Here is a 26,370-nt window from a genome sequence, read left to right as displayed (position 1 = left end):
AGGAATGGTTTGGTGACGGATATGCAGCGATCTTTGGACATTGGTTGTCTTTTTGTTCTGTTCTGTCAAGATGATCCCAAACTCTAGGAAGACCAAAAAAACCAACACACACAATGGAACACTATCAATGCTTTCACTGCATTAGCAGAGTGTTTGGGATCATCTGACCTAGGTACTCTGGGTTCATTATTCCATAAATTAAACACTTACTGTTGAATCATCCTGACTACATCTGTATATATGAATGACCAAGAATGTTTAATTTGCATGTATCACTCTATAGAACTGGTTACTAATGTTCAGTGCAGTGTAATTTGGCATGCCTTAGCCTTTCTTCCTGTTTCCCTTCCTTAACAATGTCTTCTTCACAGCCACCCTACCCCTGAGACCATTTTTGATGAGGACTCGATGAAGCCAGTACATTGATAAACAGAGTTGCTTCTTTAGGAATCACCTTGTTGGTGGAAAAATATTCTTATACCAGTCAAAATCATGTTATCTTTGGCATTTTCATCAATTTAACTACAGAAATTGCTTTTGTAAAAGGCTTCCAGTAACTAAGTGAACAGAGATGGAAATTCGGCCATTTGTTATCATCCATCTCGTAAGTGAGGTGCGTTTTTTATGCTTAAAGGATTCATATCTCAGTCTTAAACATTTTTTACTTTAAGTTTCCCACATTAGTTTATTCTTTCTCACTTTAATGTTTAGACAAGTGTCACCTTTCGCAAATGTGTCTTTTGACCCTCTTGGTTTCCTGCACAAGCGCTGCCTTCCTGCGCACGTGTTTCCTATGATTGGCTCTTGGAGTTGTGTCACGGACCAATGGGAGCTTAGCTGGCGGAGAGAGCTCGTTTCGTGTGTGTGGTAGGTGGTCCAACAGGCAGCTGTGGGTTCAGTTAAGGTAAAACAGGCCGAACACACGTTTAATTGTGTCGCCGCTGGGCTGTCCTCCCACAGTGTTGTTCATACTTACAGGATCGAGTGACAGCGTGCGGACACTGGTAATGTTTTTTTTTCACTTTTTCGGATCGTTTCTGGGATCGGCGACGTCAAGCTAGGAAAAATTTAGCCACTGTAATTTCAAAACAAAAGCGTCGCAGTTTGTCCGGTTGGATAAAAGTACAGGTAAGTAGTGACGGAAGAACCTAAAGTCAACAAACAACTATATATTGCATAGAGTAGTGTATAAAATATGTGATACTATTCACAGAACCGCGTCTTTTCTTTTTTTTTTTCTTTTTTTTTTTTTTTAGCTGTGCGCTTTATTTTGAAATTTATCGCGTATGGTGTTCAACTTAAACAGTTTGATGGACGTTGCCTAATTTCAAAGCGTTTTAAAACCGCAAATTTGACAAAGCGCATATAATAAAATATACTTACTGGATATACAACAGCTATAACATTTGAGCGTTTATGGACAGCATTAAAAAAAAAAGCAGAGAATCTAGAAAACAAGCCTTAGAATGGTATAATTGGCTGTTTTACGTACAGAGGTTTTACGTTTAGCTTATGTCAACAGATAATCTACACACAGCGTTTATATTGCTACCACCGTGGATACTAAATGTCTTTTTTATGTTTTTGTTTGTGTGAGAGGAAGTGTATGTAAGAAGAGGGCCGGACTTAAAGTTGGGTATTACATAACACGGGGGGTGGGGGGAAGTGTGGTGTTGTTCAGCTGACAGCGGGCTGTGGTGCCTTCATGGAACCAGCCCGATAATATCATAAATGCTGTGATGATGTCATCAGTCAAGCCCACCCGATTGGTAGGATAATATCTTTAAATTCTTAAAGAGCAGCCATTAAAGTTAAAAGTCCTTCAACTGCACAACCATGCATGCTGCTGTAGTTAAATCGTTATCATCTCAACTCATCTTTGAGACAGAGAAATCACAGTAGAGAGCACACAGGGATAATATCAGATTGTAGCTACAGTTTGTGGGCAACATGAGGAGTTCTGTGTATTACAGCCTAATTGTGAGTCATTTTAGTATCTAAATTAAAGCCGAGCTTTATCATGTCAGTTTATTTATATCGGTGCCTGCGTTGTGCAGTGTGAATTGATATGATTACTTGTTTCGTCCTTTACGTTTTGTTTTACAGAACATAATGCAGGGTGACATGCTTGGGGCAATTTAGAAATGGTGCTGGCCCATAGTTTTTCCCAGCTGAGTGACTGCCTGCAGCACATGAAGCAGAGTACACATCACAGCTGAGCAGACAGTGGTGTGGGGTCAAGCAGGTAAGCTGCAAACGTGTGTGTGTGAAATGTGTTGTTGGAAAGTTAGAAAACCAGAAACCCATTTTTTTTTTAACTTCCTAATATAATTATATGTATTTGTATGCTGATACATGGTACAGTTGAGTCCTAATTGAATAACAAGATCAGATATTTTGGTCATACTGGTATGTAATTCTGTTGTCTTTCCTATAATCTTGAACTATTGTTTACACATATACTGCCCTGTCAGCAAGTGTCTTGCAAACAAACTTATTTTTATTTATTTAGCAAAGATCCATCAACTAACATTTATGTCTGTTTGCTGGTATTTCTCACAGGCCTTTGGCAGAAATTTTGGTTGTTTGCACCATGGAGTACTGTGGTGCAAACAACAGTACTTTTTTTGTAAGCTAACTCCAAAGGCATTGGGCTTTATACAATTAGGTCAGCAATTTACTGGGTAAAGAAATTTTTGTAATTTTCCCTCTGTAGAAGTTTGTTATAAATCAAACTGTCAATATGTGGTTGGAGTAAGCTGAAGGCATGCAAAAATTAAATGCAATTTGCATTTACTATTTAGGAATTACAACTATTACAAGAGACTTACAAATAATTTGACAAACAATTTTAAATATAAGAATTGTTATTTGTGTTATTTATTTACCAAAGTCCTTCACACTAAATGACTACCTGAAGTCTAGAACCCGTGGACGTCACCAAATGCCATTTCCTTCATTGAGATGCTCTTCCAGGCCTTTACTGCGGCCATTTTCAGCCACTGCTTGTTTGGGGGCCTTTCTGTATTCAGTTTTGCATTAAATGATCGAACATTGCTTTGTTGAGCAGAGCTCAAGGGACAGACTTGGCTATTGAAGAAAATATTTCTTTGCCATTAGAAACTGTTGAGTTGCTTTTGCAGTAGGCTTTGGGTACGTATCCATTTGCATTGTGAGGTGCAGAATCTGGACAGACGTTTCCTCTTGTCTCTTCTTCTATCAGCAAACATCTCATCAAGAAATCCTAGTGACCTAGTTCCACTGGAATAATACCCCCTCCACCATATTTGACAGATGATGTAGTATGCTTTGGTTCATGGACTGTTTTTGTCTTTGAGAATACTTTTCTCAACATTGTGGTGCAGACTAACTTTGGTATATTCTTGTAAAGTCTTATCTGGTTTTCCCGTTCTTGAGTGTAATCAGCTCTGTATTTCCATTCTTAAATGTGTCTTTTGATTGTTACCTTGACAATGATTGCCTCACCTATTTCCTCTGTTCTTCACCTGGTTAGCTGTTGTCAAGTTCCTATCAACCAAGGAAATAATGTCCTTGGTTATCATGGTCTTTAGTCATCTTCTTTTAGCCTTAGTCGTCTTCAATTCAATTCAATTTTATTTATATAGCGCCAAATCACAACAAAAGTCGCCTCAAGGCGCTTCATAGATACAGAGAAAAACCCAACAATCACATGACCCCCTATGAGCAAGCACTTTGGTGACAGTGGGAAGGAAAAACTCCCTTTTAACAGAAAGAAACCTCCGGCAGAACCAGGCTCAGGGAGGGGCGTCCATCTGCTGCGACCGGTTGTGGTGAGAGAAGGAAGACAGGATAAAAGACATGCTGTGAAAGAGAGACAGAGATTAATAACAGATATGATTCAATGCAGAGGTCTATTAACACATAGTGAGTGAGAAAGGTGACTGGAAACTCAATGCATCATGGGAATCCCCCGGCAGCCTACGTCTATTGCAGCATAACTAAGGGAGGATTCAGGGTCACCTGGTCCAGCCCTAACTATATGCTTTAGCAAAAAGGAAAGTTTTAAGCCTAATCTTAAAAGTAGAGATAGTGTCTGTCTCCCGAATCCAAACTGGAAGCTGGTTCCACAGAAGAGGGGCCTGAAAACTGAAGGCTCTCCCTCCCATTCTACATTTAAATACTCTAGGAACAACAAGTAAGCCTGCAGAGCGAGAGCGAAGTGCTCTAATAGGGTGATATGGTACTACAAGGTCATTAAGATAAGATGGGGCCTGATTATTTAAGACGTTGTATGTGAGGAGCAGGATTTTGAATTCAATTCTGGATTTAACAGGAAGCCAATGAAGGGAAGCCAAAACAGGAGAAATCTGCTCTCTCTTTCTAGTCCCTGTCAGTACTCTTTCTGCAACATTTTGGATTAGCTGAAGGCTTTTCAGCGAGTTTTTTGGACATCCTGATAATAATGAATTACAGTAGTCCAGCCTGGAAGTAATAAATGCATGAACTAGTTTTTCAGCGTCACTCTGAGACAGGATATTTCTAACTTTAGAGATGTTGCGCAAATGGAAGAACGCAGTCTTACATATTTGTTTAATATGTGCGTTGAAGGACATATCCTGGTCAAAAATGACTCCAAGGTTCCTCACAGCGTTACTGGAGGCCAAGGTAAGGAGGCCATCCAGAGTAAGAATCTGGTTAGATACCATATTTCTAAGATTTTCAGGGCCGAGTACAATAACCTCAGTTTTATCTGAATTAAGAAGCAGAAAGTTAGCGGCCATCCAGGTCTTTATGTCTTTAAGACATTCCTGCAGTTTAACTAATTGGTGTGTGTTATCTGGCTTCATAGATAGATAGAGCTGGGTGTCATCTGCATAGTAGTGAAAATTTATGCTATGTCTTCTAATGATGCTGCCTAGGGGAAGCATCTATAATGTAAACAGAATTGGTCCTAGCACCAAACCCTGTGGAACTCCATAATTAACCTCAGTGTGTGAAGAGGACTCTCCATTTACATGTACAAATTGGAGTCTGTTAGATAGATATGATACAAACCACTGCAGCACAGTACCTGTAATACCTACAGCATGTTCTAATCGCTCTAATAGGATATTATGGTCAACAGTATCGAACGCTGCACTGAGGTCTAGCAGGACAAGCACAGAGATGAGTCCACTGTCAGAGGCCATAAGAAGATCATTTGTAACCTTCACTAAAGCTGTTTCTGTGCTGTGATGAGCTCTGAAACCTGACTGAAACTCTTCAAATAAGCCATTCCTCTGCAGATGATCAGTTAGCTGTTTGACAACTACTCTTTCAAGGATTTTTGATATGAAAGGAAGGTTGGAGATTGGCCTATAATTAGCTAAGACTGCTGGGTCTAGAGATGGCTTTTTGAGTAAAGGTTTAACTACAGCCAGCTTGAAGGCCTGTGGTACATAGCTGATTATTAGAGATAGGTTGATCATATTTAAGATTGAAGAATTAATTAATGGCAGGACTTCTTTGAGCAGTTTTGTAGGAATGGGGTCTAAAAGACACGTTGATGGTTTGGAGGAAGTAATTATTGAAGTTAACTCAGAAAGATCAATTGGAGAAAAAGAGTCTAACTTAACATCAATGGTACTAAGAGTAGCTGTAGATAATATTACATCTGTAGGATGATTATTGGTAATTTTTTTCTCTAATGATAAAAATTTTATTTGTGAAGAAGTTCATGAAGTCATTACTAGTTAACGTTAAAGGGATGGTTGGCTCAAAAGAGCTCTGACTTTTTGTCAGCCTGGCTACAGTGCTGAAGAGAAACCTGGGGTTGTTCTTATTTTCTTCGATCAGTGACGAATAGTAAGATGTTCTGGCTTTGCGGAGGGCTTTCTTCTAAAGCAGCAAACTATTTCTCCAGGCTAAATGATGATCCTCTAAATTTGTGACACGGCATTTCCTCTCCAGCTTACGAGTCATCTGCTTTAGGGTACGTGTTTGAGAATTATACCACGGAGTCAGGTGCTTCTGATTTGAGACCTTAGTTTTCACAGGAGCTACAGTATCCAGAGTCGTACGTAGTGAGGAGGTGAAATTATTAACGAGATAATCGACCTCTGTTGGGGTAGCGTTCAGATAGCTGCTCTGCTCTGTGTTGGTACAGGGCATTGAAGATGATAACAGTGGGTAGATTATATTCTTAAACTTAGTTACAGCGCTTTCAGAAAGACATCTACTTTGATAAAGTCTACTCTCCACTGCTGTGTAATCAATTATTGTAAATGTAAATGTTATCAGGAAATGATCAGACAGGAGAGGGTTTTCAGGAAACACTGACCCGTGCAAGAATCTACCAAAGTGTTGGTAAACATTGTATGCTATCCTTCTAATAGTTTTTTTTTTTTTTTTTTGATTTCATTTTTTCCAGCCTCACTTGCAACACTCTCTCTTTGGACCTTCATTCCAGTGAAAGGACACCCTGTGAAAAACAGCTCTTGCAATTAACCATGGATCTGTTTATCTGTTTAATTTCTCAAGGAAAAAAAAACACAGGGCTGGGACGCGCCTGGCATCAGGGATTTGTCCAATTACTTCTGAGCCTCTGAATCTGAATTTGTGCAACATTTTTGTTAAAGTTGAGAGTATGTGCTTCAATCACACTTTGACTGTTTAAAGTCCAGTTTTGTGATTTTTTTTTTTTTTAAATTGATTAATTAATTAATTAATTAAAAAAACATATGGGCATGTACATGGCTTAATAGAGTCCTAAATGTATGTCAAGATCTGGTTTATGGTTAGGACTTAAAAAGTATCTGTCTAACTGTGTCTTAGTGAGTGATGTTAGGACCATCTGTTCAACACTGTGGTTAATGTTGCTGTCTAAGGAATTTTAACCATACATGAACTGAAAATAAAAAATTAAACTGAAACAGTTACCCTCCTATAGTATGAAGTATGAGGATATTGCTGTTTATTTGTGGATTATATGTATGGTAAACCTGTTTAGGGTTACTATTTCCTACATCTTAGCACAGAGGAGCTATCTAAATTTCTCTGATTTTCTTGATAGGGTCCAGTATGCCAAAGGAACAGCTTCCGTTGGATCAGCACAGCCCTTGTGCTGCACCCAGCAAGAAAGTTAAAGATAAGAGCAACAATACAGCTCTACTGGCTATACGTGACATTAAAGACAAAGATGACTCAAGCAGGAGGGGCTCCCACTGCAGCTCCGAGAAGGACTCGGGCTTCTCTGGTGAGTCCAAGTCGATATAGCGAACGCTTCATATTTTATTTCATAGCTATTCACCATGCTTTTTAGATTTATATACAAGCCAGTGCAAGCATTGATACCTTCACTTCAACTTTGCTGGAATAATGTCTAAAGCATCTCCTTGAATTCAAAGTGAAAAGGTTATTACAAATATATAGTTGTAGCTTTTGGGGTTAGATTTTCATCTATGTGACATTCCTAAGGGACACAGTGAAAGTTGATTAGAAGAAAATCATAATGCAATGAGTTTTGTTGGACGTTCTTGTGTGGCTTGAGTCACTTAAGAGCATCTAATGCACTTTTTTTTTTATTTCAAATACAAATAAGAAAATAAATAAAACAGAAATACGAACACTGTGTTACTGATACCACAAAAGAAGTGTTGACTGTAGGAAAGCATGCATGTCGCTCCTGTCTTCCCTTTTGTGAGAATAAAGCAAATGTTTGCCTAGTTTGATTTGGTACTGCCTGATAAGGTAGTGAGGGGAAGAAAAAACATCTCTCTGCTGCTTTGTGTCACAAAAAGTTCAACTATCCTCTTGAATGTGGTGTTCAGCTGTTAGCATTTCTTCCTGTAATAACTTTTCTGCAGATGGTTCAGACTGGCAACAGGCAGATGTGGAGGACCAGAAGAGAAACAAAAGCCAGTTCAGAGCCAGTGAACATGCAGAAACGTCACAAAACCAAGAACGTATGCAAAGGAATCTTGGAAAGCATTCTGTGATGCCTGATGGTCATGACCAGCCACCTGTTTACATGATCAAGAACACGATGCTTAACCAGGTAAAGAAGGATACAACCAACACAGGATAGTCTTTCAGAAAGAAAAATAATATTCACATCAGATGTACTGTGGAGCTCCTCACCAGTGTGTCATATTGACTTTTCTCTTCCTGTTTTGTTCCAGCAGTCAGATGTGACCCAGAAAAGAGGCCAGCTTCTCTGGAGAAACAGCGTCACTGACATCAACCATTCGGGTTCTCGTCAAATAATCCTTCTCCAGCAGCCAGGATTGTTGCCTGCTACCTTCCAGCTATCAAAGCCCTTGTCCCGAAAGTTTAATGTCTCAGAAAGGAAAATACCTGGTTCCTACTTACCCATTCTGAACTCCTACCCACGCATAGCGCCACATCCCAGCAAGAAACCACCGGATAAATATTCAATCCACGAATCCCAGAGTCTCAGCAAGAGGGTGTGCTCAGAACAAAAGAGTGATGGCCCGTCTGTGACCCGAAATCTGCCAGAGCAGCACCTTCATAAACAACCTAAGTTGGCACTCTCAGCGACTTGCATGCCGTGTTCTTCTCCACCCCAATATCAGCTGTCTGCCTCAAGTCCCACCCCTACTTCCATGAGCCAGAGATCCCCATCTGTATCCAGTCAGGACACCAGCTACTCGTTATTCACAACCAGTTCGGCTGGACTTAACGGAGATGCCACCACCAGTATTCGCCACCGACGTTTTCTCAACACAGTAAAAATCCTCAGACAGTCCGGTCTGCTGGACATTACATTGTGCACAAAGGAGTTGATGCGTCAGAGCAACGCCACAGAGCGGGACCTCTCCCAGCTGCGGCAGCACACAGAGCTGCTGTGCCAGGCTGCCAGCAACCCCAGCCTCAATCTAAATGGTATCACTATTTGGGAGCACCTCCATCAAGCTATGGCTGAGTCAGGAAATTATCCCAACCTTAAAATCCTGCAGAATATCCAAATCTCAACTGTGCCAGGATCTGCCAGTCCATCAGAAAGGATTTCCAAAGGAGACACCAACAGGCCACAAGCTGCTGAGACCACACAAGCCCTGCCAACGTGCCTTCTCAGCACCATGCCAGAGCAACACTGTGGTGTACAACAACAGCCACAGTCAAAACAAGACAGGAAGCTCAAGGCCAGTGAGACATCCTTAGACAAAGCCAGCTTTACACCTCCTGACAGTTCTACTGGTTAGCCCAGTTGGCAGTGCCTTTTTGAAGGGTGAGTTTTAGTTGTGGACATTTAGTTTTATGAATATTTTAAACCCAGCGTTACAGGAGTCATGCAGAAAATCTCTGTAGGTCCATGGAAATCAAACAAAGACGTAGCTTTAGTCCTTACTGTGCATGTCACAGTTTTCCGAGTTAACTAATGGCTTAATGCACTTGAGTGCAATCAAAGACCAGATTCACCATCTGATGACAGATGATGGTACGATGTCTGCTTGAGATGCACTTAAAGAAGAGAAAAAAACGTGTTTCCCTGGGAGAAGGGAAGGGGAGTGGCACTTCATGCAGTGGTGACATCTGCAGTATATATTATCAAGTTTGGTTGTTTTGCTGTTGTTTCAAACCAACCATATTCAGGGAAAGATGAATAGAAACAGTTCTTTTATACCTGTATCACCAACATCAGTGTGATTATTCTGTGCCTTTGATAGCACAGCTGAAGCTAAAGACTCAAAATATAAACTGCACAACACTACACTGGACATGTGGATTTCTGTCCAATCTCTTTTCCACAAAGCCTTAAAGCTTTTTTTCTTTTTTTTAAACAGGGGCACATTTACATCACAGGCTATCATGCTGTTGTTGTTGGTTATAACAATTTTCTTTCTTTTACAAACACAGCACACATCTCATGATAATGGAAGCAATTCTGCAACAAGCTCTATGTATTCAGTCGTACCACATCCTCTCATGTAGCCCCTTTATTTTTTACTTTGGTCTTACTTTTTTTTTTTTTTTTTTTGATCAAGCCACTAATTGTTGCTTTTATATGGTCATTTGTTTTGCTCGTAGAAAACCACACTTTGCTTTATAAATGTAAAAATTTGAGTATAAACGTATGCTGTTGTTTTTGTTTTGTTTTTTTAATGCATGGGGTATGTGCAAGATTATTCTCTCTTTCTGCATATGAACACATTTGTGAAACTTAAGGTGGTTTTTAATGCTAAGTTTTCATAATTAAGCTATTTAAATAAAACAATATGGGAAAATGGTCTTTATTTCAGTGTGGAGCTTTTCAAGGTGAGTCTCATATTATTGTTGTGTTTTTGTGCCACATGTTTACTTAACCTTGAGTTATTCTAGCTGCTGCTATGGAAACTGACAGGGTGCTGCATGTGGTAGAAGTGCAGCACTGTCTCTGGTTCCTGAAAGCCATGGAAATAGTTTCCTTTCCATTTGCTGGATTGTGTGGATTGTCACCCTTGTCTACATTGTGTTCTTTTCCTAATGAAATAACATGCTGACATATGAAAAGTACACTATGTACAGAGGCCGTTGGAAAGAGTGAGCAATTTATACTATTGGTCCTTGATATTTAATCAAAGTATAGACCAGATGTGGCACCCCCTTCGATTATTTTACTCCTCTAGGGTCTAAGCACTGTACCAGAATGGGATTTTAGGCATATGCATGGCGCTTTCATAAAGCTTAAAATGGTCTCTACGTGGCCTGAATGTTTTAGTTACTTAATCATTTACAAATTATATGAAAACGATATTTACCATCTTATCATAACACATGAAGTCTGTCTCTGTGTGTGATGATTTTTTTTTTTTTTTTTAATTTTGTTTTGACTGCCAGCTCCTACACAGTCTGGAGTTCAGCGATCATACTTGGCACACAGGAATGGCTTAGACTCCTTAAGGTTCTTATCTATATTAAATGGGTGGTTGCTAGGCATCATACTAAAAATGGTTTTCATGGTAGTTTTATTGTAATGGAGAGAAAATATAGGCTGGATCCTATCGAAACCACCATTTGACGAGAGGCAGGCTACATCCTGAACAAGTCACCAGTCTGTTGCTGGGCTAACACAGAGAGACATGTAGGAGCTATTTAGAATCACCAGTTAACTTAACCCTACTAAAAGATAAAGTATAAGTAACCTAAATTAATTTGCATGTCCTCCATTTTGTGCGTGTGAGATGTGTGAGACATCTTCACGAGCTTGGGTCCTCTACCAGAGGCTTGGGAATTTGACTGTTGTCCACAGAGACCTTTGATTTCGTGCCTGGAATGTGTTGGAGTCAGTCTTCCAGTTTTGGGGTTACAACTCCTAATGCTCTTATTACCATTGCAACCACTTTGGAATTAAAAATAGCAGCTCGATAGTGCAGTGGCAACACCACAGTCTTTCGAACAGTTGGTCAGGGGTTTTGGCCAGAGCATGGATCCAGTAAGGGTCCCCAGGTTGTGCCCCCCATGCTGCCCAAACCTATGAGTGAGGATCATGAGTGGGATATTTACAGACATCACCTGGCTTAACAAGGTCCATGTCAATATCTCTCATTGAAGATAAATTGGATACTGGAACAAGGCATACATGAAAAAGGACTGATATATAAAAATGAAAACTTAAATTTCTTTATAGGGTCCACATCTGTGGGCCTTTATGTTTTGTTGATTTCTTGCTCTAAGTGCTTCAGACAAAACTAAAGTTGTAACTCAATCAGCTCTTTGTATTTTTTACACTTTTCTTGGTGGATACCATTAAATCAATCTCATTTGCAATTCAAATTTTAACATTTTATCTTTTATACAATCAGTTGTATAAAGGTAAACAGGGAAAGACACATCACATTCAGCTCCAAATTGTAGCAAAAACCAAAGGACCAGATGACCTTTTTCTCTCAGTTGAGTTTGAACTACAGCAGAAGTTCTTCTCTGATGCTCTGCTCCCCAGTTTCTTTCCTTTGGTTCGCTGAGTTTTCAAGATTTGGCTGGCAAAGATGATGGAAACGCTACAAAATGTAGGAAGTATACATAAACAGGTTTGTTTGTGACAGTATCATACTTAAAAGTTTAATAACAATTCTGAAAGGCTACAACATAAGCTGCGATGTGAGTCATTAAAATCTTGTCATAGGCAGCTACATTTAGTTAGCTGGATGGCTGCATATTGTGATTAAAAATTAGTGTAGGCACGTAAGCTATACATTTGTTTAACAATATGCAGTGGGGTACATAATTATTTGAATTTTAAAAATTTGCTCACAAAGAAATAAACAGTAAGGTAGGTTACAGGATGACTTCATAGTATTGAGGGGACAATGGTTGGAGCCGTGTATCATAAAATCATGGACGGCAACCTCCTTCGTTCAGCCAGAACACTGAAGGTGGGTCTTTCAACATGACAGTCACTCAAAACATACTTCCAAGGTAACAAAGCAGCACCTAAATAAGCACATTTTAAATCTAAACGAATTAGGGAGTTTCTGTAAAGAAGAGTGGATCAAAATCCCTCCTGGCAAGTGTGCAAATCTGGTGACTACCAACAAGAAATGTTCAATCACCTTGCTTGCCACGAACAATATACTCCCATTTTTGCTTTGGGATCAAAGACTTATTTAAAACAGTGAGATACAAATCATTTATAACTTTCACGTAATGCGTTATTTTATTAATTTTGGGGTTGATATTCTGTGTCTTTATTAAAATGAAACAACCATAAAAAATAAAGCCTGTTCATTTCTTTCTAAGTGAACAAACTTTCAAATTCAGAAGGGGATAAAATAATTATTTCCCACACTGTATTTAATCTTATACCACAGTCATCCCACCTGACTTAGGATCCCAGTCTCAGTGCCCAGCTTATACAGGGCCCATCCTGGAACAAGCAGGATGGAGGAGAGGGCCAGTATCCACCCCAGCACATATGCCCAGGATGGGTAGATGTGCCTCCGATTAAAGGTCAGAGGCTGGTACTCAATGAAAGAATATATAAAAGAGCCCTGAGAAATCAAAAGGAGATGGTTTAGCTGGTGGCGAATTGAGTGCTGACATCCTAACACTTAAAGCCCAACTCACCAGTGAGACCAGTGGTGTGAGGTAGAGCCAGCAGAGTTTAAAGAAGTAGTTGGCTCGTGTTCCTGTTATGTCCTTTATTATGTCATACAGCCGATCTACTCCTTAATAGGAGAACAAACAAGATAAACAACATATATTGATCACACTTGGTGTTAAACGGCACTATAATGTCTACAGTGTCCACAAGATAAATCTGAGAAAATTTCCCTGATCATGTCATCACCACGACATCACTAGGGAACGATATGGAAGAGCACACCTACCAAATATCCAACCCAGTGCCAGAGTTTCAAACACACATAGGAAGAGGATGCAGGCTCCATTACAAGCATAGTAGTCCAACAACTGGAACACAATCCTCCCTAGAGACAATGACACAGATATTTATTTCATATGTGTTTAGTTTTAAATCTAAAATCAGAAACTTAGGATATAATTTTTAAATATTTTCTTTCAGACCCCCACACACATTTCCAAAACATTTTTTGGCAGTGATACATTACATACAGACCTCAGTAACCATGACAAGCTGAGAGAAGAAACATATTAGGCAGTAGAGAAGGAGAAAAATCTCCCCTCGGCCAGCTCTGCGCAACACTTTGGGAAACATATCGACAAAGGACGTCATCACCACCTCCATGTTAACAAACTGTGCAGAGAATGGACAAAACACTTAGTAAATAGCAACGCATAAATGCAAAGTTTCAAAGTTGTGTGTGTCTTACTTGTGAATCCAGACGCAAGAGAATGAGCATAACAAAGAAACAGATGGACCACAGTTGAGGCAGGGGAGTCATGGCTACAGCCTGAGGGTATCCTGGTATGAACGCCAGGCCTGGACCTGAAACACAACAGCATGATGCCAGAAAACTGAGCTCCTATATAAAACATGCCAGCCAGTGTTGAATGTTTGTGTTTTAGTTTGGACAGTTTGTGGTGTGTAATGGCATAAATATGACAGCAGGAATGCAGTAAATTGAACAGCCACCTGTGCCTGCTTATATTAACAAATATTACTTTGCTACACATGTTTGACTGTCCACAAGATGGTGCAAGAGGCTGAGATTTGATTTGTATGGAATTTTGTTTTCACCATTGGGGGGGAAGAAAACAAGGACACTGTTAACCAGTTCCTAAAATCATCTTTAAAAAAAAAAAGAAAAGTAAACATGTCATGTTCATTGTTTCTGCTCTTACTGTCCTTCTTTAATGACAGTGAAACAAAATCAATATATTTATTTAAACATGAAAGGGACACAGATTTATATGTGATGTGTGTTTTGGCTAAACAAGAGTTAAGTTTTTCCAAGTGTTGATGAGCTCTGATGAGAGCCTATTGTTTTATTCCACTCCTCTTGTTTAAGCTCTAGGCAGTTCTTCTCCCTCAGCGCCAGCTCCCATATTTTCAGTCTCTTGCTTTCTACAGCCGAGCAGAGCAGACGGGCTAAAACTTTTTTTATTGGTAAGCTGGAGAAAATGACCTCTAACGAGTGAAATACCATTTAATTTGATATTGTTCACCAAGTATTGTTTTGCATTGGTTGTTGTGGAGTACGGAGTGAAAACGGGGAGTTTACTGAGCCATGGCGTCACGTAAACACTGAGCATCCCACTCGACAGCGGTAAGCTAAATGTGGCTAATTAGACACATGAGTGGTTGAATTGATATACCTTTATTAGTCCCACAAGGGGAAATTTCATAAGGCTGCCGACCTATTGCACGCAATGGCAGCGCCATCTTACCCTCCGACCATACATACATTACACAAAACATCACATGGGGAAGACAGGTCAGAGAGGTATAACAATGGAAAATGCACCACATGAGGAAAGATGAGGAAAAAAACCAAAAAAACACACACACACACACACACACACACACACACGAAAAAACTCTTAATACACCAAAGAAACACATGACAAGCAACAGGGGTGGGTAAAGGGTGCAGCATCAGAAGGGAATAAGGCGTTTGGAAAGGGACGGGGGATGAGTCTGTGCATATGTATGTGTGTGCGTGCGTGCGTGTCCACAGTTCAGCTGAGACAGTGTCCCTCGCCCTGCTAGGCTAAGTAAACAGTCTTCCAGCCAACCCAGGTGGCCTTGCATGGAATGGGAAGGAACAGACTAAACACAGTCGTTATCAGGTGTTGTTGTTCAGCTCCAGCCTTGAGACCGCCGCTGGCGCCAAAGGGGTATCCGCATGAAGTGATGGTGCTTTTTACTTTAGTGCGAACAGCTCATATGAATTTCAAAGCAGTTCTACAGTCCAACACTGGTCTCTCAATCTCCCGTTGGAGAGCCGCGAGCTTCGCCATACTTGCGTTCTGTGATGTTGTCATTTCTTGTGCTCAAGGAGCCGATTCTGAGAACTCACTGCAGTGTGCCTCCCCGATATGTCATCCAATTTGCGCCCAATTTGCGGGGCAATATGACCATTTTTGGTCATATTGCCCCGCTCTACTCCTGGCACATCATTTTCAAACCCCCGTGGTCTTTCGCTACTCTGGTTTAACGTGATATACAAGTCCCTTACATAACTTAAAAATGTTACCGTTTGGCTTTTTTCAGTGTTTTATTTGTTCCTGAGTAAATCGGTTTGGCTGTGATTAAAGTTCAAGTTTCACAGCTGAATAAACGTCAAACAGAAAACTGATTAAACAGAAGTGTGAGATGGTCGAGAATTTACTCCAATGTCCTGTTATATATTAGCGAGCGAAGACCAGACGAGTTTATTAAACTCCATCGAGACAGTTGGTGACGCAAATCTGAAGGCTAGACCATCCCATTTCACAGCCTCGCACTTCTGGCCTTCTCAGTCTTCAAAGGACCCGGCCCACATAGGCCGAAAAGCCTGGGTCCTCGGAAGAATGCGGCCTATGAATTAGGACATAGCTTCTGAAATGCACTATAGTTATGCAAATTAGATCGCTAACCAAGTCATTACCCTGTGAAAAGCTGTAGATTGTTAGAGCAGCTGAAAATTGTTTTATGGGAAATAATTGTAAAGAGACTTTATGCTGCTTCCTTATGTGATGTCGCGATGAGGAATAACTGGGGATGGTAACTAAGATATTGACAACGCCACCTGGGGGAGGGCGTTACACCCCAGGAAAGATTTCTCTAGCCAATGTACGTATTGCACTGGCTACCAAAGCCCACAGACTCGTTATTAACGGTAGGTGAGACAAAGGAAGTTTACAAATCAAAATTTATTAAGAGGAACTACTAAAAACATAACTATAAAATCAGGAAGGCACCTAGGGTAGCAGGGTTGAGACGGCAAAATAGTTAAACACTTTATTAACAAACGATGATTAAAATGACCAGACTCCCTACCACGATGCTACCCTAAAACAATCACGCATGATAAAAGAATAACTAAACAAAATAGTGGAGGAGACAACCTACAGGGAGGAGTGCCCAAAGGTGCCACCAATTACTCACCCGTGTAACTTCACTGCAGACCTCACTGTCACTCACACTAAACTCTAAATGGTGCAATCTACCTATGCCCGGTGTGTACACTCGCATGCATCGGGAAGGGGATTCCACCTCACGTGCCTAGCCCCTCAGCAAGCGCCGCACCTCCACTAAAGCAATAAAACGTTACACACATTAATAAAAGATCTACATAAAACACATACACCCCAAAGTACTGTTCGTTATAAAAGCATCACATAACAAACAAAACAGCATATGACAAGACAGCAGCAGTATAGTGCAAACCTGCAACCACCCTACTATAGGCCACGTTATGATGAACACAAGAGTCCCACTTACCACTCTCTAAAGGGCAATACTAAACTGAGTAGCTTTCCTTGAGAGATCTGCAGCACTTAACTGCCTAATGCTCTCAGCTACCTTGGATGGACAAGACTGCCAAATGCCTCCTTCTGGTAGTCAAGCGCAGCTGTTTCTTATAAGCCTGCTAATTATCGGCTGGGAAGGTGTGGATGTCAGTGGTGCATTTGTGGACATCATGTAAAATCCTACCCCAGAATCAACTTCACTACACTTATACTGTTATGATGTCAATCGGGTATTTTACTATGTTCAGTGATAAATTTGTGTGGGTAATTTTTAGTGTATTTCCACTTGTACTGTTAGGCCTACGGTACAAGTGGGATTAGGCACATCTGTTTTAATGCTCCTATGCATAGACTGAGTTCTTGTGTTTACATGTTATTGAAACTGATTATTTGCACTTCAGTTTCTGATAAGCATTTGTGTGTAACTCCATTTCTTGAAAGGGGTAACACTTATTTCTTTGTGATTGATTGATACAGTGAGTTATTTTTTGATTGATGTAATGAATGTTTACCATAAAAGTGAATTATACGGTGACTATAGATACTGAACATTTGAAGCCTTCTGGAAAATCTTTAATATTACTGCAGGTTACAACTGAATTTTGAACCTTGATACTGTGAATTTTGAACCTTGACATTTGATGTTGTACAACTTGACTGAATTGATGATAGCTTATCTGAATAGTAGTTACTGCAGTGTGACACTACTTTAGTTTAATTCATGAGGGTTAAATTGGTCGTGACATATATTTGATCTTGTTTATAGGTCAGGTTTTTATATGGGATGAACCTAAGGACCAGTTCAGCAAGTCTGGATCTCAGACTGTTCCAGTGTTCACTGGATGGCGTGCTAACCCAAGATACTAGGAGACAATATACATATACATATACACACACACTCATTCGCACATTGATGGACTACAATCCTCTGCTGTACAAACAGTGCGGTAGGACAGACAATCACACACACTTCTCATTGGACAGAGTCTGTTGTGATGTTGGAACAAGAAGGCATAAGTGGGCAAGAGACAACATGGCACTGTTGGAATGCTACTAAGCAAGTAACCCCAGGAGAAGCGGTTACATGAATAGGATGTGAGACGTATGGGGTCTTTGATACACAGAATCCAGATTGACAACTTGCAGCTTAGTGTTACAACATTCGGAAGAAGGAACTGCTTTAATATGGCTAGAGGTTGACAAGGTAAAACACAAATACTATGGCAAGGGGGAGCCAGCACGACAGGTCAGGGGGGAGATATTGTCATCACCCCTCCCATCCGAGATTGGGTACCAAGCGCCAAGTACGACAGAAGGATTCTTGAGTACAACAGGAACTGACCTTAAAGATAAGATCATGGCGAAGCTCATAATCTTGGAACCTTGAATAATAATAATAATAATAATAATGGATTGCATTTATATAGCGCTTTTCAGGGCCCTCAAAGCGCTGTACAATTCCACTATTCATTCACTCTCACATTCACACACTGGTGGAGGCAAGCTACAGTTGTAGCCACAGCTGCCCTGGGGCAGACTGACAGAAGCGAGGCTGCGGACCGTGTGTGGGAGTGTGAGGTTCCAGGTGCAGACACAGACGAGGAGACAGTACTGAACTTGAAACGAAAAGCGAGCCTTTATTTGGGCTGATTAACGTCGCAAACAACAGAAAGCGCTGAGGCAAAACTAAACTAGAAACTGAACTGGGAAAACTAAGAACTGACACTTAACTCAGACAGCAGGGAAGGCTAAGACAGGGTGACAATGATGCACATGACGGAGACAACTATGAACAGGACTCTGTGCTGGAACAACAAAGAACTATGAAACGTATTCACGTAAGCAACATGGACATGACCAGCACAGAGTCCGGAAACCTGGCGTAACATGGGGAAGTAGAACAGATGACGCGGCGACGAACAAAGGAAGACTGAGGACTTAAATACACACATGAGGTGATCAGGGGAAGTGGAGACACATGAGAACACAGCTGACTAGAAGGAAACATAATGACAATACAGGGGAGAGTAACACTAACTACAATGAACAAAGAACACCATACTCTTTCAAAATAAAACAGGGAACACAGAGACATAGACATGGAGATAGAACATGAACTTAACCTAACCAGAGACATGAAACATGACAGGTAGACACACGGACCAGGGAGAGATGACAAAAGGGACTAAGAAACCAAGGACTAAACTGCAAACTAGAAAACAACTAGATGCGTTAAACTACACATGTGGATACAAAAACAAGCATTAGAACTTAAACCCTGGGCCTCATGGCCCAGTACCGTGACATTACCTATGGTTTACCAAGATTATGGTTACCAAAATTACGTGAAGTACCCTCTGATGTGAATGCAGCACTACAGCCAATACCTACTGTGACCATTACCGAGACTAACCAGCTGATCTACACCACGGCAGAAGTGATTAGTGAGATTCTTGGCTACAAGATGAACAGCCACAAAGAGCTGTACCCTCCATGGAGAAGGAGACTAGAGGCTAAGATCAAGGTAACATGGAGGTAAGTTAGGCACCTTCTTAATTGTACCTTTCTGCAGCTCTGATAGTTGGCTAAGAAGTACAGCAAGTAACTCTTCAAGTAACTGTACATTCATGAGGTCTTGAAAACTGCCAAGACTCACAGCCTTGGCCAGCTGAGAGGTATACCAGAGAAATAGAAGGCGGAAGAATAAACCAGCTGTTCACCACAGAACCATCCAAGGTGTACTCTCAGTGGCAGTGGAACAATATGAGAACAGCATAACCAAGGCTGCAGACTGAGCAACACATAATGGCAATGGTCAGTGGCTAGTGGATCTAAGAGCAGTACACAGCAACCTGCCTGAACAGGGACGAGTAACCATCACAGTAGCAGGCATCCAAGAAAGGGTTGGATGTATGAAGGGTATGAAGGGTTGGATAGCACAGGACCCGACATGATTCATGCCTACTGGTTGAAGAAGCTGACTGCACTCTGTGAGCATCTGGCAGTGCAAATGAACCAGATTCTTGTCACCCAGAATGGCTAACTGAAGGCCAGACAGACCTGATCCTCAAGGATCCCCAGAAAGGATCATCCAACTACCAGCCAATAACTTGCCTCAGTACCACATGGAAGCTGCCGTCAGACATCATAGTGGCTAAGATGCATAGGCACATGGCTCAGTACATGAGCAGGGCACAAAAAGGAATTGGCAGGAATACCAGAGGAGCTAAACACCATCTATTGGTAGACAGAACAGTCACCCAAGACAGCAAGACCAGACTGACCAACCTGTGCAGTGCCTGGATTGACAACAAGAAGGCCTGTGACTCAATGCCCCACACCTGGATCCTGAAAAACCTAGAACTATACAAGATCAACAGGACCCTAAGAGCCTTCATCAGGAACTCAGTGGGGATGGGGCATACAATACTAGAGGCCGACTTCAACCCCATAGCACAAGTCACCATCAAGTGCGGGATCTACCAAGGAGATCCTCTGTCCCCACTGCTGTTATGCATAGGCCTGAACCACCTCAGTCAGATTACTGACAAAACTGGCTATGGATACCGACAAATGACATTTGTGACTATTATAAACATTATATTTTACGATATAATCAACAAAAGCTGTCCAAAAGATTAAAAGCAAACCAACAACAAAAAAAAACAACAAAAACAGCGAGACCGGATATAAATATTTTAGATAGTAACTAGACTTAAAAGGGATGAGATTAAATTAGTGCTTTTACAAAAATTTAACCCAAACACACTGGATTAATATAATTATTGGCATTTCTAAATTACTCTAACTTATGAAGGTCCTCTGTTAGAGTTGTTTGGGTTTTGAATGAAATAATCATTCAGTGTGTTCCATATTAAGCTGTTAAATTTACATCATAATGTACTTAGGTCTATGCAACACTCCAGCTATCATTATCATTTTAAAAGTACTCAGGGGCAGACTTGTTTTTTTATGGTTTTGTGTATTCCTCTAAAAGCTAGTTAAGCACAGCAAAAGGGGAGTCCATACCCCATATTTATAAATTGGCTCTGTGTGAAATAGTTTTTTGCCTTATGGATCCCTGCATAGGTGCTCTGTCTGATACCTCAGCTTAAACGTATTGGTACCAGAGTGACATTGAGGACATAGAAACAGAACAGGAAGAGGGACAGATTAAAAAACAACCAAGACATAAAGTTTAAAAGTTTTGTAAAAGCAGCATAACTATATTCCAGCTTTATTCTAAAGAACTTTCTACAGCTTCAGTACAACTGTTGAACCTTGTTTTTAATGTATGTTTATTTGTTTGTTTTTTTTTAAATTTTATTAATTTTAACTCTTTCCTGCCTGGCAGCTTTGGCAATCAGAATTGCGATCCGAATGCATGGTGGTGCCAAACACATTTTGCTTTTGCAAGAACAGCTATATAGAATCTCTATAGACTCCTTTTGTTCATGTGAATATTTTCTGTTTATTTATTTGTTTCTTTTGTGCTATTTCAGATATCACAATATATGTGGAAAAGCATTTATCCAATTTTAACTTAAAGTCCACTGCAAAAAAAACAAAACTTTATTCTCTTTAATATTGGCTAAAACGGTATAAACATAAATATGCAAGCAACAAACTGTGACAATTGTAACCTCGCTTATATGTTTGCATCACCTAAAACTCCTAATGTATTGGTAGATCACCTGGGCAGACCTAAGTCAAGTCAAACTGACTCAAATTTCTACATTTAGATTTTGAGATACCTAACTTGGAAGTTTGAGTTATCCTCCTAAGACCCAAACTCTTCCATGGCATTCATTTTATATTTCTCTTTGATATTTGGGCATATTGGGACCCGATGAATGTAAAAACAAAGAATTACCAGATTTTTTATATATATAAATATTTCTTGGGAGCTCAGTAATCATGTTCACGGCAAATGAAAAGTGCAAAAGTAACACGGAAGATTTGCAGAAGCTGATTTAGACTTGAGACTACATTGCAGTTACGACAAACACCGCTGTAAGCATCCACTGCATGGTGCATGGATATAACGCAACAGTTGAAAAAGCCTCCAGCTTCCATAAACAAACACACACAGCCACTACTATACAAGCATAGTAAGCTGCAGTAACAATGGATGGGTCTTTGATTTGTTGAAGAAATATTGCACAAATAGCATGTTGGTTTATAGACACTGGTCGGCAGTGGCTTCAACTGCTGTGTTATAACCATGTGGAGGCTTACAGCAGTGCTTTGTCGTAATGTAGTCCCAAGTCTAAATCGGCTCCTGAAAATCCTTCATGTCAATTCATACTTTTCATTTGCAGTCAGCATGATTGTTGAGCTCCCCAGGAATACTTGGTATCATTATTGAGTGATTTTAATCACTTTTGCACACAAAATGCTAGTACCTGCCATTCACTTCCATTGTTTATGCTCTGCTAAAGCTGCTGCCAGATCAGGAAAATGACTGCGCTGGCTACAAAATTTTTTATCCTGTGTGTTTATGTTGCACCTTATCACGGAAACAGGTTTCTATTCAGCAAATTATGTTCAATGACAATGGCAATAAACATCTTCGGATTGTAATTCTGAAATGCTTTTTTCTCACTTATACATGGCAATAGACATATCTTCACTTAGGGTTGGAATGTCCCTTAACTCATTCAGTGCCAGCCACTCTCAGATTTCATACCCCCCTCAGTGCCAGAGATATTTAGCTTTTTCACTGATTTTGAAGGCTCACAGAATATTTTGTTCTATGACTATGTGAATTCTGAAACCACCATGACAAAAATGAGTCTCTCTTCTTTCAGCAGCAAAAAAAAATGTTTCTACCTCTGTTATTTAGAAATCTGCAGTAGAAAAGAGAAACTTTCATGACAAAACACCTGTTTCTGGATCAAAAGCGCTTTGTGTAAATAGGTTTTTCTAGCAGATCAGTGACTTTGATGTAAATATTTCGTGTTTCAATGATTCATGCAACATCTCAACTATGTTTTACTACTATGAAAGTAAAAAAATCACCTGTAAAAATGTACTTTTGGCAGATTATTTTGTGTATAAAAATAGTTGTTTATAGACAATTTCAACATTTGAAAAATATATAAGAAAAAAGCGACTGATTTATGATTCAGAGAGTCTGTGTGTGTGTGTTACTCCCGCATGTGCACAAGTGAGTGCGCGACTTAGTCTGTTCACCCCCCACCCGGCCATCGGTTCGTCTATCAACAATTTCTGTGTGTTTTATGCAGCAAATCGTTCATTATTCTGGTCCCTGCTGCCTTCAGAAGTTTCTAACAGGAGATACTGGTCAGATAAATCCGGTTCATGTTCACTGGAATCGCTAGAAAAACCATGACGTCAGGCTGCAGACACCTCAAGCTCGAAATGATGAGCTGGATCAAAAATCGCGCCACAATACTCGTTCTCAGTAGAGCCGACTGTCACGCTGGTGGGATTTTATCCATGTAATCAACTCCACCACCTTCTCAATTCAATAAAAAGCTCAAGAGGCGTCTATGGCACTGAGCGTTCGGATTCATTTTGACGTCTAAAGACGTCTATGGCACTGAATGACTTAAATACTCAACTCTGAACAGAAAATCCAATGAACAAAACACAAAGACCCTACAGAGACATGCATTCAAAACTAAACAAAAAATTAAAAACCAACTCAAGTACTTACGCTGTATTGTTTGAAAAGATCCTCCTCCTTCTCTCCAAGATAGACTATGAGGCAGCGAATAGCAATTTCTCTGCGCTTTTCAACTGTGTTGTCCTGATTGATAGAAAAAAATAGATGTGTTAAAAAAAATCAGATGTAAGTAGCTTACTTCATATACTGAAAATGTTATCCATAATGATATAGCATTTTTTAAATTAAATAATAAAAAAGTTCATTTGGAATAAGGTGGAAAAGGTGATCTGGCTATTCTCCTGAGTTTCTTATTGTTTGGGACCTGCTTACTCCGCACACAGTGGGGGGCATGGCTGTCTCACTCTGCGGAGATCTGACAAACGCTGCGCTTGTCACCTGGACATTCCTTCTTCATAAGTAAAAACACTAAAATAAAGATACATTTTGTTGTACTTGTGCTCTGAACTTGTATAATAACAATAAATATCCATTCATTCAATTACAATGTAACTGGCACAGATACAGTCTTCCTCCATGTTATGTATTGTTAACGTGCTTGCGCGTGTGAAACACTTTATGTAAATCATAGAGCTTTATTTAAAAATAATAAACAGTGTATATTGTACAGACGACATATTTTCTTCTTTTGCCCTGCCCTAGATGCAAGTGTAACCAAAATATGAACAATTTTGGAAAAAAATAGTGTTAGTATACAATGGACCTTGTTCAAAGCAGCCATATCAACATTTGACATGAAAAAAGTAAGGCAGATGCAAATAAAGGTCTATTCATAAAGTTATTCATTATACCTGCAGAAGCATGTCCTTAATCTGCCTCATCCTCAGACCTGCAGCTCCTCCTTTTGACAGGGTCAAGGCCATCAGTTTTGGGGTGCATTGGTCAAGCCTGGCCAGAAAGGTTGATTCAAGGCTGACTGTTGTTATCCTCTTAAATTCTTCACATATCTGCAGGGCACACCAGAATCAAATACAACAAGAGACATAAGTATAAATAATTCATAAATGAAAATCCAAATGTGCATTTGTAAACATTTAAATGTATTAGGTGTAAATATATGCATTTCTAATTTTTTTATTTATCTGACTTCAATTTGTAATTTCATCAATCCACAACACAAAAACACTGGTTTAATAAACATTTTATCTCACCTGTACCTCGCTAAAAAGAGCAGGCCAGCGCTTCATGAAGTCACTGATGGCAGGGGCCTCTTTCACTATTTCCTCCTGACGAAGGCTGAACGTCTTGTCCATTTTCTGAGCTACCACTCTGGAGTTGTCCCTTTTCATCACTTCACTCAGTAGCTCGATTCTCTCTTTTTCCAAACTTTCACTAGTTTCACCTTGAGAATGAGGGGGTACGTAGTTCACCTCAGCCTTCTTTGGTTTTTTGACATTCTTTGCCGGGTATTGGTCACATGTCACTTTCCTCTTAAGTGAGTTTACTTCAACTTCAGGGCAGCCGAGACCTCTAAGCTTGCTTCTGAAATTGTTCATCTTGTACTTTAGACGCTGCGCCCACCCATAGCATCCATTGAAGGACCCTGGTTCTTTCAGGCAGGGATGCTTTAGAGTCAGGGCCTCTGCAACCTCACTGATCTGCAGACTGGATGGATAAGCAGTATACTTATAAATAGCTTCTGCTAGTTTTCTAAGGATGTCAGGAAGCAGTGGAATTAAATCTTTTGTAGGGAGAAGAGTCCCATCTTTTTGGAAGCGCTCATTGGCTGACCGAATTTGGATCTCTGTGAGGTCAGAAAAGCTGGGAATCTGAAACTGAACAGGCCAGCGCTGGTAACGGTGCCCTGGACTATCTTCAGATGCGGAAAGAATCAGAGTGTCATTAGTTGACACAGATGAGGTGTCAACAGAGTCCTCCTCAGATGGATTATCAGTCATGTTGGTCACATCACTTAAGGTCAAGGTTATTGTAGGCTCCTGGTCCTGGAGAAACACAATCTTGATTGTGTCCTTGTCCTTAAGGTCAGTTGTCGAAACAAGGGTAAAAAACTCATCACCAAAATCAGCATCTTTATAGTGAAGACAGAAGTCTCTTGTAATGGAAAAGGTATCACGGATGGCTGAATAAAGGTCATCCACCGTTTCTGGGATTCCAGATGGTAGTACAACTTTACGGACATCATGATCTGCAAGGATCACTCGAAGTTGAGACGGTTGTGACATTAGGTAACCTGTAGACCAAATTTTTGACATGTTTCTGTAATTCTTAGTAACAGCTAAATAGTGCATAATATAATAAAATTTGATCTCCATGTATGGAAACTAGGAGCCAATTAACTATATGCCATCTCTGAAAATAGTAGAAAGACTGAGATTTGGGTTTGTCTTTTTTCAGCTGAAAATCTCCACACAAAGTATGGAAATCATTTATGGAACATAAATGCTGCACTTAAGAGTCATAATGGTTGTTCCGCCACAAATGTAAGAAATCAAGGGGACCGTGTCTGATAACTCAGCTGCCTCTATGACTTTCACTGGACCAGTTTTCTCAAGCACATAGCTCCTCAGATGTTCAATTGACCAAGCAGTTACACCTTTCACTATGAATCCCACATTGCCTTTCAAAACCACAATCTGGATCAACTCCCCAAAATCTGGTAGACCACCAGTGGAACCATAAGCCAGGATCATTCCACTAGTGTACTTGGTGCCTCTGTAACACACACTTTTGGCTATCTGGACACATGTCTCACCAGGAAACTTAGCCTGCAGTGCTTCTTGGATATCCTCTCGCAGCACACTAACATCCATTGTAGACAGTTTTGTAGCCTGTAGTAATGGTCTGACAGCTCTGGAATCATGTTGGTTATAAGCAAGCAACAACTGATGCTTCATGGCCAGTGACAGCAGAATATTTCTAAA

At 40.2% G+C, this 26,370-nt stretch overlaps 1 protein-coding gene and 1 long non-coding RNA gene across 5 annotated transcripts; one reads left to right on the top strand and one right to left on the bottom strand.

Annotated features, from left to right (window-relative positions):
• Positions 1-816: 816 nt before the first annotated feature.
• On the top strand, positions 817-10,211 carry LOC146373921 (uncharacterized). Of its 3 annotated transcripts, none has more exons than XM_084950978.1 (5): positions 817-1,128; positions 2,107-2,245; positions 7,034-7,216; positions 7,827-8,017; positions 8,145-10,211. In XM_084950978.1, exons 3-5 carry the CDS (start codon positions 7,042-7,044, stop codon positions 9,183-9,185), a joined length of 1,407 nt encoding a protein of 468 aa, XP_084807104.1. In that variant the 5' UTR covers positions 817-1,128; positions 2,107-2,245; positions 7,034-7,041; the 3' UTR covers positions 9,186-10,211. The 3 variants fall into 3 exon arrangements, with proteins under 3 accessions (XP_084807104.1, XP_084807101.1, XP_084807103.1); XM_084950975.1 differs by having other exon boundaries at positions 828-1,128; positions 8,142-10,211; XM_084950977.1 differs by lacking the exon at positions 817-1,128 and adding an exon at positions 1,147-1,769 and having other exon boundaries at positions 8,142-10,211.
• LOC146373920 (uncharacterized) lies at positions 3,219-24,446 on the bottom strand. 2 transcript variants are annotated; one of them, XR_014802216.1, is made up of 9 exons: positions 24,280-24,446; positions 23,519-23,611; positions 13,752-13,867; positions 13,538-13,675; positions 13,290-13,388; positions 13,027-13,127; positions 12,780-12,950; positions 11,841-11,960; positions 3,219-3,843 (listed from the first exon to the last, which is right to left on the bottom strand). It is a non-coding gene; the product is annotated as an uncharacterized LOC146373920 (long non-coding RNA). The 2 variants fall into 2 exon arrangements; XR_014802215.1 differs by lacking the exon at positions 3,219-3,843 and having other exon boundaries at positions 11,731-11,960.
• Between the last annotated feature and the right edge of the window lie 1,924 nt (positions 24,447-26,370).

This window comes from Perissodus microlepis, chromosome 14, assembly GCF_051167445.1.
Source record: "Perissodus microlepis isolate ML-2025 ecotype Zambia chromosome 14, ASM5116744v1, whole genome shotgun sequence".
NCBI lineage: Eukaryota > Metazoa > Chordata > Actinopteri > Cichliformes > Cichlidae > Perissodus > Perissodus microlepis.
The sequence above is the reverse complement of the archived record's forward strand: the minus strand, read 5'-3'. Positions and strand labels throughout refer to the sequence as shown.

Bases quoted from the DNA above. Each gene is read 5' to 3' on its own strand.
- LOC146373921 (XM_084950975.1), top strand. From the start codon at position 7,042: ATGCCAAAGGAACAGCTTCCGTTGGATCAGCACAGCCCTTGTGCTGCA. The intron at 7,217-7,826 runs GTGAGTCCAAGT...ACTTTTCTGCAG, and splicing joins GAAGGACTCGGGCTTCTCTG to ATGGTTCAGACTGGCAACAG. The intron at 8,018-8,141 runs GTAAAGAAGGAT...GTTTTGTTCCAG, and splicing joins AGAACACGATGCTTAACCAG to CAGTCAGATGTGACCCAGAA.